We start from the raw sequence: 12132 nt of genomic DNA on the forward strand, positions 1-12132 counted from the left end.
CTCGAATTAACATACTTGTCTTACTGCAGCAGAAATAATTCATCGAAGAAAGTCGGTAATTGAAAATGTTTTCACGTAATTGTCATAAAAAAGATAGGAAAAGATTTGTTCTATTCAAAGGCGATTTGTTCAAATATGAATAAGTAAAAAAAATCTTCTGTCATGAAGAAATTCGAAGAAAATATGAGCTGCCATAATTTCTGAAGCAATGATGTACCTATATAGGTACTTGACTATCTGCTGCAGAAATAATTCATCGAAGAAAGTCTGTGGCAATGTAATAGTGCAAAAATATTTCAAGTTATTGTCATACAAAAATTATGGAAAAAGTTTTATTATATCTAAAGGGAATTTGTTCAATTATGAATAAGTAAAAAAATCTTCTGTTATGATGAAATTCGAAGAAAATAAGAACTTTCATAATTTCTGAATTAATAATGTACTTGCCTACCTGCTGCAGAATTAATTATTCGAAGAAAATCTGCAATTAAAAATGTATTCACGTAATTGTCATGTAAATTAATAAAAAAAAATGTCTCCAACGAAATACAATTTGTTCAATTAGGAATAAATAAAAAAAATCTTCTATCCTGAAGAATTTCGAAGAAAATATGAGCTTCCATACTTTCTGAAGCAATGATGTACCGGGTTTTTCACCATAATTTGACCCTCCTTCAACTTTGTTACTAAAAGAAGTAGAAAAAAATGGTTTCAACAAAAGTTTCACGAAATCGACTAGTGTTTTCTAAAATGATTTCAAAAAATTAAATATATACAGAGTGGGCAACATATAGAATGCAACTTCATTTTTTCAAATGAAATACCCTGTATATTTTTCTATATTTGGCTAGCTCTTTTGCCCCTGATTTCGAATATAATATGTCTGGTCAATCTCTCTTATTCTGAGTACCACAGAGTTTCAAATTTTAAGAGCCAGCTTGCATGCTCAGTAATCAGTTTTCAAGTGGTAGGCTGCGATAACTCAAAATGCACTTTTTAGAGTTCCAATTTATAGTGAAAAACGTATGTCATATATCGTTAACAACGAGATAACTCAAAAAAGGGCATTTTGAGTTATCGCAGCCTACCACTTGAAAACTGATTACTGAGCATGCTAGGTGGTTCTTAAAATTTGAAACTCTGTGGTACTCAGAATAAGAGAGACAGACCAAACATATGTTATATATTCGAAATCAGGGAAAAAGAGCTAGCCAAATATAGAAAAATATACAGGGTGTTTGAAAAAATGAAGTTGCATTCAATATGTTGCTCACTAGGTATATATTTCATTTTTTGAAATCATTTTAGAAAACACTAGTCGATTTCGTGAAACTTTTGTTGAAAAGATTTTTTTGTACTTCTTTTAGTAACAAAGTTGAAGGTAGGGTCGAATTATGGTGAAAAACCCGGTACATACTTCTACATACTATCGGCTGCAGAAATAATACATCGAAGAAAGTCTGTAATTAACAATGTTTTCACGTAATTATCATAAAAAAAATGAAAAAAAAAGTTTTATTATATCTGAAGTCGATTTTATATATTCGAAATCAGGGGAAAAAGAGCTAGCCAAATATAGAAAAATATACAGGGTGTTCCATTTGAAAAAATGAAGCTGCATTCAATATGTTGCTCACTCTGTATATATTTAATTTTTTGAAATCATTTTAGAAAACACTAGTCGATTTCGTGAAACTTTTGTTGAAAAGATTTTTTTGTACTTCTTTTAGTAACAAAGTTGAAGGTAGGGTCAAATTATGGTGAAAAACCCGTTACATACTTGTACATACTATCTGCTGCAGAAATAATACATCGAAGAAAGTCTGTAATTAACAATGTTTTCACGTAATTATCATAAAAAAAATGAAAAAAAAAAGTTTTATTATATCTGAAGTCGATTTGTTCGATTATGAATAAGTAAAAAAACCTTCTATTATGAAGCACCTAATCCGAAGAAAATATGAGCTTCAATAAATAGGTTTTTTCCGAGTCGAAAAAACGCATTTATGCAATGAAATTAAATTCAGCAACGTTATGAATAGAATTAATTGAGGTAACAACGTTTTTTTAAGAACTATCATGATTACGTGGTGAAATTAATGGTCCATTCTTTTGTTTCTCGAAAGCAATTCATTTCTTAAAATAAAAGATTAGTATCTTGGTTCCCTGGAATTAATTTCACTGTGGTTATGATGTTGCAGATTTTCTGGTGCTCTCATACACATCCTCAAAAGTTCGATGGGTACTGGGATATTGGCTATTCCTATGGCATTCATGTATGCTGGACTCGTAGTTGGATTCATAGGGACTATGCTGGTTGGATTTTTGTGTGCACACACTATACACATATTGGTAAGTTCTGAAATATCTATTTGTGTATTAAGAGCGCGAAATATACTGACTGACAAAGAAACTGCAACACCTAGAAGGAGCAGATTTAATTTTAATTTTTTTTGGTGAAACATAAATAGTAGAGCAAGGAGTAAATGATTGCATTTGGAGAAAAAATCTTGAAGGTTTTTTCATGTGAAAAATTATTGTTACCTAATATTGTAGTCGGTTTTGGCAATATTTTTGAATTTTACAACAAACCAGCTGTTTGAGGAGATCCATAGTCGATGTTCAGTTGTTGTTAAAATGCCTAGAGCACGTGTACGCGAAATTTATCGCTGGCTAAGTGAATTTGAAAGAGGTCAAATTATTGGTCTACGGGAGGCGGGGTTGTCATTTCGAGAAATCGCTAACCGTACGAATTGAAATCGAACTACTGTTATAAGATGTTGTCAAGCGTGGTTTGATAATGCCAAAAATCGACGAAGAGTAGGCACCGGACGTCGAAGGGGCATAAATGAAGTTCAAGATCGACGTCTAGACTTATGGCCATTGGAGACCGATTTGCGTCAACTCGATCTTTGGCTGATGAGAGCTTAGGAGAACAAGGCCATCCTGTAAATGTCCAAACGGTTTACCACCGGATAAGGTCTTTTGGACTACAGAATTATCGACCCCATCTTGTGTTACCTCTGACGGTTGAGCATCGCCGGCAACGGTTACAGTGGTGCAGAGAACGTCAACATTGGAATATTGAAGGGCATCAGGTCGTCTTTTTTGATGAATATCGATGCACATGATGGCCGAAGAAGGGTTAGACGACGTTGGGTAGGAAGACGTGAACCTCAGTTTGATGTTGAGCGTCATGTATACCGGACAGTAGCCGTTATGGTATGAGGTGCTAATGCACATGCAAGTAGGTCACCTTTAGTTATCATTCAAGGTAATTTGACATCACTGCGTTACCTTCAAGAAATAGTGGAGCCATATGTTCTCCCTTACCTTAAGCAGCTCGAGAATCCAATATTTCAGCAAGATAATGCTCGACCTCATGTTGCCAGAGTTAGTTTAAACTTTTTCGAAGCGGCTCATGTTAATCTTTTTTCATGGCCGCCCAGATTGCCCGATCTTTCGCCCATAAAGAATGTTTGGGACATCATGGGTAGAAGGCTTGGAAGCCCAGCCTCCACGGACTTCGGCGGCTCTGAGACATTGAATTACAGGTAGCTTGGGAAAGTATCCCTCAAGAAGACATAGACCATCTTATTGCATCAATGCCAAGACGTGTAGAGCAGTGTATAGATAATCGAGGTGGACAAACATATTATTAACAAATTTATTAAAAAAACCTTTTTACTAAACCCCGTTTTTTCTCCAAATTCCAATTATTTACTCCTTGCTTTACTATCTGTGTTTTACCAAAAAAATATCAAATTTAAACAGTTTCATTTGGGTGTTGCAGTTTTTTTGTTAGTTAGTATATCTGAAATTCTTCAAATTTTGTGGAGCAGTATATTTGAAATGATTTCTTCTCTCGATACTGAAGGTTATATCTTTTCTCAAGGTTTTATAATACCTTTTCGTAATTCTATTTCAACCAATGTTTGAAAGTTTGGGTTGCTTTCACTGAAACGAAATATTTTCAGTTCCTCAGTGTACTGTCATCATAGGAAGTATTTCTCACGTTATTCAACAAATTTTTCAAATCCTTGTTGTTCATCTTGAAACTCTATTGATAAAATTCAAGATGATCGTCTCACAATAGATGTTTTGGATTTACCCATTATAAAAATTTAAAATATGAAGTCCAACACTGAACCTCATCATTCCATTCATCTTAAAATTGCTTAATATTAATTAAAAAGCAATTAGAAATAATGTTTGAGACACCGCAAATCCCTACAATCATTTTTGACCAGCATCAGTGTTGTGAAAAACCAATTGCACAATTGGGTAATGATAAAATGGAAATTATAGACTACATTTGATTGAAAGCCAGAACATACTCTCTTGATTTCGTCAGAGTATAAAATAATACGCCTATTGTTCTGTTGGGTTGCTTGAAGGTATACAATAAGAAATGATCTTACAGCACACTGATTTCTGTACGTGCTCTATTAAATATGCTTAATCATTCAATTTTAATATTTCTATTACATTGTGATCAATTATTCGTAATTGAAAATTTTACTGGTTTGTGGATTTCTCACCAATCCCAACGAACAATTAATAAAAATTCGTGAAATGTTAAATTTAGTTACCGAAACATCGAATTTGCCGCCTGGAATTTCCAAATTATCGGAAGAAATTTATTTTTTTTCTCAGTTTTATCTTTATTGTTTTCTATGAATATCTCTAATTTTTTTTGTGAGAAGCCACATCGTCGCGAAACAATTGTGGCTAACTATTAAATAATCCAGTAGAAATTATTTTGTTTTATTTTATTTACATCGAATTTAGTTTCTTTCTGTGTTTTCACATTAGTCACAGACTACTCCAAACGGTTAGAAATTGCGGATTTTCCTCATTTAAAGTTCTTCGTTGATAACCCTTAAAGTATTCATTTGCCTCTTACCAGAGGTATGGTATATTGCTGAAATTGTAATCAAAGAAATCTATCTAAGGATGCTATAATATACTGGGTGTGCCATTTGAATTAAGGAAGTAGTAGTGTGTTGCCGCAATAACCGGAAGTTGTAGAGATCTGAAAATATTAGGGAGAAAGACATGCAAATTTTCTGCTCAAAATTATGATTAGTTTTCCCTAAACGTGTAATAGGTCATTACCGTGAATCACACTGTATAATATAATTAATAGATTTTCTATGTTCACAATGAGTGATTTCTGGGTTATCTCGTTGATTTAAATATCGAAAGAACAGGAATGCATTAGCCTATTTAAAACCATTGAAGGATTATAACTTATAACCTGTATTGAATCTGGAAAAATGATTAATGAAAAAATGTTTTATTCGAAGAGACGAATCTACAGTTGAATTTAAAATAAAAGTTCAAGACTCGCCCTGTATATTGAAATTTTCGGTATTTGATTTTTGTGAAATTGAAGGTTTTACTTAAGATGCATAGAATACCTGGTGTGTCTACTTATACCTGTAAAACTTTCAGACAAAACGGGAGATTTTTCGGATTTATACCTACTTGATTTCGAGGGATCGCGGGCTTTTCAGATGGCGCATACATCGTTTACATTTGACATTACTCTCAATTCTCGACTCTTGTGAACCAAAGGCGTAGATCTTTTTTTTTCTTGGGGAGGGATGATCGAAAAAAAATTTTTTGACGACAACTTTTATTCATATCTGTAATGTTAGAAAAAGAAGTTTGAACCAAATTACTCGAAATAATTTTTGTTGTTACTAATTCGGTTGTTCTTACCTTGTTCTCAAATAAGAGTTACGAAGGAAAATGAGAAATTACTTGGATAATTTTGAGAAAAAAAAGTTTCATGAATATGAGCCCACGAAGGCTTTGCTTTCAATATACAGGTTGTTTCTAGTGTGTCGTACAGTTTATCAAATACTTATTAATCTTCGCTACAGATTAGGTAAATAAATACCAAAACTTATAATTAATGCATTCATTAGAGCTTACTAGCTAGATCTTAAAAATAATTTGGATTTTCCTGAGGATTACTAGAGATTTTTCTCGAAATCGATAGCAGATACGACAAAACTATAACAAACCAAAAAGTTTAGTACTGGACCAGAGTTTTTTCTACTTTTTTCTAAACTAACAGTCATTCACCAAAATATAGATTTTGAAGAAGGAAGCAGGCAGCTTTCCAGAAAATATATCACCCTGTAGATTTGCATTCAAAATTAGCATATCATATAGTGAAAACTTTAAACTGGAATATCTATGGCCAATTCATATTAAATATCTTGTGAAGGGAAGGTTATACGAGAAAATAACTTGAACTTCAACACATGTATCTCAAAACAAAATGTTTGGGGACTCATGTTATAGGACTTTTTTTCTTAAAATGATCCGGAAATCTGTCATTTTCATTTCTATCTCCAATTTAGGAGCACCGTGTAATTACCCCCAGTATCCCCCTATTTCTACGCTCTTGTCGTGAACTTTGAGTATAGAACAATAATATTTTATTTTCTATGGTCTGTCATTATATTCCATTCATTTGAGTAAAAATTCGATATGAACTGAATTGTAATTTATTGTGAATGTTTGCAGTGTCTAAAATCAGTATTTCCTTTTTAAACGGCACCAGGCAGATGCGGGAATTCGAAAAATTTTAAAGAGCGCCACCTTACAGCACTCTGGTGAAGCAGACCACCAAAGCAACAGGTGGGTCTCCCAAAAAGTCTGAAACAAAATCGAATCAGTAAACACACCAGGTATTCTATGCATCTTAGTTTTACTATGAATATCGCCTAGCAACCAGTAAACAAGACCTATCGACAAAATATACCGTAAGTAATCCAGAAATCTGAATGGGGCAAGTTGTTACCTTTTAGTTCTAAATGAAAACCTCCATATCGATTCCACATTTACGATCTTGAAAAGTTAAACGTTATTCGTAGAATCAAACAAGTTCTCCCCGAAAAATCTGTCTCAGTGCGTCGAGTATGCAGGCCCTGCAGCTAGAAATAATTGAGATGATCGGCATCTCTTAAGACTTGAGAGCTTCACCTTGAGATGAGATGCTGATGTAGATTCATTCTCAATTCCGCCTTCTCACTTAATATGAGGTCTCGAGACTTTCGTAGCGTTTGCCTCCTTTCATCAGGATTGATTATGTGCGGTGCTATGTAGATTTTTTGGAAATTTAACGAGGCTCTCATGTGGAGAGGGTATTGCCAAGTATGTCCTTCACTCAAAGTGCAAGGATATTCTTTCATTCATTTTCTCTAGGATTTGATTGAGAAATAAGAACGTATCGACGTTGTACCTGATAATTATACTCTGAGTAGTTTTCGATATATTTATAGATATACCGGGTGATTTTTTCAAGTTGAATCTGTCGAATATCTCGAAAACGAATCATCTTATGGAAAAATGTTTCGAATGAAAGTTGATGGTTTTTAGGGGGTTATCCACTTATGATAAAACCATTTAATTCCGCCTTGTGGGGAGTACAGGAATCAACTTTGGAATTTCTCTCTCAGATCTTCTTTTTGTTTAAGGTCCGGAATTTACATTCCCTACGCCTCTAATTTAATTTCTCCTATTTTCTACTGTTGTCTGATCGGAAGGCTTTCCTCTCTACTTCATGTCACTATTTTCTTCTATTTAGTTCTTCGAAAGAGGTATTTCCTCTTATCTGTCATTCTTATTTTGATTCATATATCTTTTTTAATTCCTTATTCTCGTGCTTTTTCAGCGTTTCTATTGTTCTTTCTTTGTTTGTTGACTATTTCCTCAAAAGTTTCAATTTTCAGTTCTTCTCTGATTTGTTGGTTGGTTATATACCATGGGGCGTTAAACGCTGTTCTGATTACTGAATTTAGCGTATTTTGCAACTAATCCTTATTATTGTCTTTCGTATTGTACCAGGTAACTCCTGCATACGTAATGCTTAGTATTAGCACTATTTTTATTATCTTCAGCTTGTTTTCTGAAGAAAGTATACTTTTAGGGTTGAGCAGCGGGTACAGTCTCCCGTGCAATTGCCTTGTTTTTTTTCTGTTTTCTTCTAGCTGTTTGTTGAAATTCATTCCTTCATGCAGTATTACTCCCAATTATTTTGCTTCCTTTTTCCATTCAATCGTCTGGTTTTCTATTTTGACGCTATCTGCTTTCTCTTTCCTTACTGTTGTTCCTCCATTTCTTGAAGTATTCCACCAGTTTATATAGGTCGATCTGTAACTGCCTAGTGATTGTTTTCCGCAATCTACTGTGATAGTAGATGGCAGTGTCATCTGCAAACTGGGCTATCTTGCATCTATTCATTTTCGGTATGTCTGCCATGTATAAGTTGAACAACAGCAGTCCTATCACTGATCCTTGGGGAACATTGGCTTATATTCATCTGATCGTTGACTTTGTACAATCGATATTCACCGTAAATTTTCTATTTTCTAGGTACTCTGTATCAATCTCGTGAGTTTGATTGGAAATTTCATCAACTTCATTTTGTATATTTTGTGCATACTGAGGAATTCAATAACATGATGGCAGGAGCATTTATATATCGGCAGCAAATCACGAAGGAATAACATTCTGCATTCAAAGTTATTTCTGTCGGAGGAAATGAATTATTTCTTGAATCCACGAATTGAAAAAAAAAACGCTTGCTCTTATTTATCACGCTATGAGAATTTTGTCTTTGTATCTTCTTACATCTTGGTATGGCTTTGATCTTTCCAACAAATAACCTAAAAAATCGAAATCAGTTCATCAATCAAAATATATTCTGTGGTTCTGAAAACATATATTTTACAATTAAACGATCGTCATGAAATTAGTTTCGACATTTTGCAATGAATGTCTTATTCCATATATATATAGGATAATTTATATTCAATTATTGAGAATACAAATGATGTATTTTTACTCTGAAACCATAAAAACATCCTTGTCTCTAGAATGTTAATTTTGAGGTTATCGTGTTTACTGGCGAATTAAGAACAGATACAACTTTTGCATACTATTCAATAATGTTATTAAATATGGTTTATTAATAATTCATGCCACGCCACAATACAATTCTAATGTGAAAAATTATATGAACACCTGAAAATGACTCATATAGGTGCTCATCATCTTGTTAAATTCTAATTTTAATTTTCTCGGAACAATGAAATAGATGCAACAAAGAAAATAGCAAACAATAGGGTCGAATCGTCTTAGTGCGGACGTAGTATCACTCAAAATATTGACTTTCATTTCAAAACATACAAACCTCATGGGGAAAGCCAGATAAGCTCAAATCATAGAACGGCCAAAGGTGGAATATTTTCACATTTTCATAGTGAACGATAAGAGAACTGAAGTGGCTGATTTCCCAATATCCACTCCAATAAATCTGCATAACAATGGGGATTGAGATAAAAGGCACCGATTCTTTTGTTTCGGCAGGAATGCGACAAAAAGGAATAAGCGCTAGAAGGAAATCTCAATGATGATAGAGGAGTGCAGAATTTTATCTGCGTTTTAAAGAGAATTCGGATGATACAATTCCAATTAGAATTGCAACAGAAATTCGATTGTTTAATGGTTTCGATTAAGTCCAATTGCCTTCTACCGTGTCGAATGTCTATTATTACGATGGGATAATACACAATTTGGTCTGATATAACTACTGGATGTTTTGTAGTCGGCCGGATATTGATAGAGCCTCGTCTTATGGGAAGTAATTTCGCTTATTATGGAATTATTTATTAGAGACTGCCGCTTTTCGAATGAATTGTGTTTAAATCCCATTATGGTCATCGTTTTGTCTCATTCATCATTCATTTTCACGATTCTTGGTACCACACTATTTGTACATGTATCTGATGTCTCAAATTTGTTGTCTACTGAGGGGATCTCAAAATCTTTCGAGCTTGATTTTTGAGAAAATTAATTTGGTGGTAACCGCCAAGGACGTAGAAATGGGGGATACTGAGGGTAATTACCCCCCCCCCCCAAGATTTTCGAAGAATAAAATTTCAGAAATATCGCAAAGACGAAGAACGAAAATTTCTCCATAAAATGAACCAATAATAATCATTTTACCTTCCTTTGAAATCGACACGTCAGTAAAAAATCAGACCCCTTTACGGTTTATGAGTTCATTATCGCTTTCAAGATACTGTTAAGTACTTTTATTGCACTATAAGCACATCTTTGTCCGAGGTTCATTATTTTCCTTTATCTATCTACTTTCTCGTCATCGCCCCTCATTTGCCATCTATGATTTTTGTATTCGTCATCGGTATTCAATTGTTTGGGCTGTGTTGTACAATTCATTGTGTCGCATTCAAATTGCAATTTTTTTGTCAAGACATCAGTTTTGAATTGACTATATCTACAGGGTGTTCCTTAATTGGAGGTACAAATGAAAATGACAGATTTCTCGGGTCATTTAAAAAAAAAGTCTTATTACATGAGTCCGCAAACGCTTTGTTTTTGAGATGCAGGTGTTAAAGTTCAAGTTTTTCTCTCATAGCACTTTCCCTTTACAAGATATTCAACTTGGAATGACATAGATATTCCAATTTGAAGTTTCATCATGTGATATCCTAATTTTGAATGCAAATCTACAGGGTGAATTTTTTCTTTCCTCCGGAATTATTTTTTTGTGAACCACTGATAGTTAGAATTTAAAGAGAAACTCTGGTTCAGTACAACATATTTTGGTTTGTTGAAGTTTTTTCGTAGGTATCTGCGATCGATTTCGACAAAAAATTCAAACAGCTCTCTATAAAAATTCTCCGGAAAATCTAAATTATTTTAAAGATCCAGTTGGGTAGCTGTGGTAAATAAATAAATTATTAGTTTTGGTAGCGAAGATTAATGAAGATTCGATAAACTGATTAAGCAAAAAAATCTAAAAAGTAGAATTGAAAGAAACACCCCGTATCTTGAAATCAAGCGTTCGCGGGCTCATGTTTATGGACCATTTTATTTTTGAAATTATGCAAGGAATCTCTCATTTTTCTTCGTAACTTCAATTCAAGAACACCCAGTATAAGATGTGAACAATCGAATTGTTAATAAAAAATAATAATTTCGAGTAATTTGGTTCAAACCTCGATATCAATCCTCTTTTTCTCACATTATAGATATGAGTAAACAATGTCGCCAAAAATTTTTTTTTCGAAAACAAGCTGCTAGTACAAAAGTTCATATGATATTCGAGAGATCACTAAATGGGATAGTTTTTGCCGAAAAGAAAACATGTTTACAATTATTCATTTTTCATCGATAAACCTATTGGAAAAACATGACTGATATTGTTTATCTGAAAATAGTTATGTTTATCTGCTGACCACTCCTGCAGTAAGAAATTTTTCGGCACAAAAAATTCTTGTGTAATTTAATGTTTTTTTGAACTATGTACTCAAATTTGATGAGGCTATAAGGATAACTGGCTGTGATTAATTTTATAAAAAAAATTAGATATTTTGTAAAAACACAAATATAATTTAAGAATTACCATCAATATTTCAGCCATGTGATATATGACATGTAAAATCTTGTCTTGAAGTTTTGGACTTTTCGAAGTTGACACCCTGTATAAAGTCCTCATCACTTTAAGAACACAAGAGGTATATGAACGACGAGCACCTGGCCAAGTTACTGCTCTTGGCGAATTTGTCTTAAATATTCGAATTCTTAAAGTCTACTGATTTGTTATTTAATAGTTTGTTTACCAATAACTCAGTTTCAGACAGAACTTATTTTACCGGATATCGAGAGAACTAATCCATTTAATCTTTTTCTCCAGGTTGTCGCTTCACAAAAAATGTGCATAATGGAGAAGAGACCTTCGATGGGTTTCTCAGAAACGGCACACGCTGTATTCAAATATGGACCGAAAGCCCTGAGGCCGTGGGCGAATTTCGCAAGGTTAGTAATCAGAATAACTTATTAAGAGCGATTTATGCCAGACGGATATTGCATGATTAGTTGTTACTTTACAAACGAAGGCCGAACGTTCTGCTCTAACATTCTTATGTAGATCAAGAATGTAGTCTATATCTTCTGTAAACGTTATATTGAAGTGTAGCACAAATTTGAATCGTGTAGTATCTTAAAAACACTGTGAAATTTACTCAAACAATGAATGAGACACCTCAACTGAGTTAACTTAAGTAGCATAAAAACAATAAACAA

At 33.5% G+C, this 12132-nt stretch overlaps 1 protein-coding gene across 1 annotated transcript in view; it reads left to right on the forward strand.

Annotated features, from left to right (window-relative positions):
* Positions 1 to 12132, forward strand: part of LOC123684259 (proton-coupled amino acid transporter-like protein CG1139) — a 43116-nt gene that overhangs the window by 11946 nt on the left and 19038 nt on the right. The window contains exons 4-5 of the mRNA XM_045623442.1: positions 2202 to 2352; positions 11744 to 11865. Coding sequence (XP_045479398.1) covers positions 2202 to 2352; positions 11744 to 11865 — 273 coding nt within the window. The remainder of the gene's footprint in view (positions 1 to 2201; positions 2353 to 11743; positions 11866 to 12132) is intronic.

This window comes from Harmonia axyridis, chromosome 7, assembly GCF_914767665.1.
Source record: "Harmonia axyridis chromosome 7, icHarAxyr1.1, whole genome shotgun sequence".
NCBI lineage: Eukaryota > Metazoa > Arthropoda > Insecta > Coleoptera > Coccinellidae > Harmonia > Harmonia axyridis.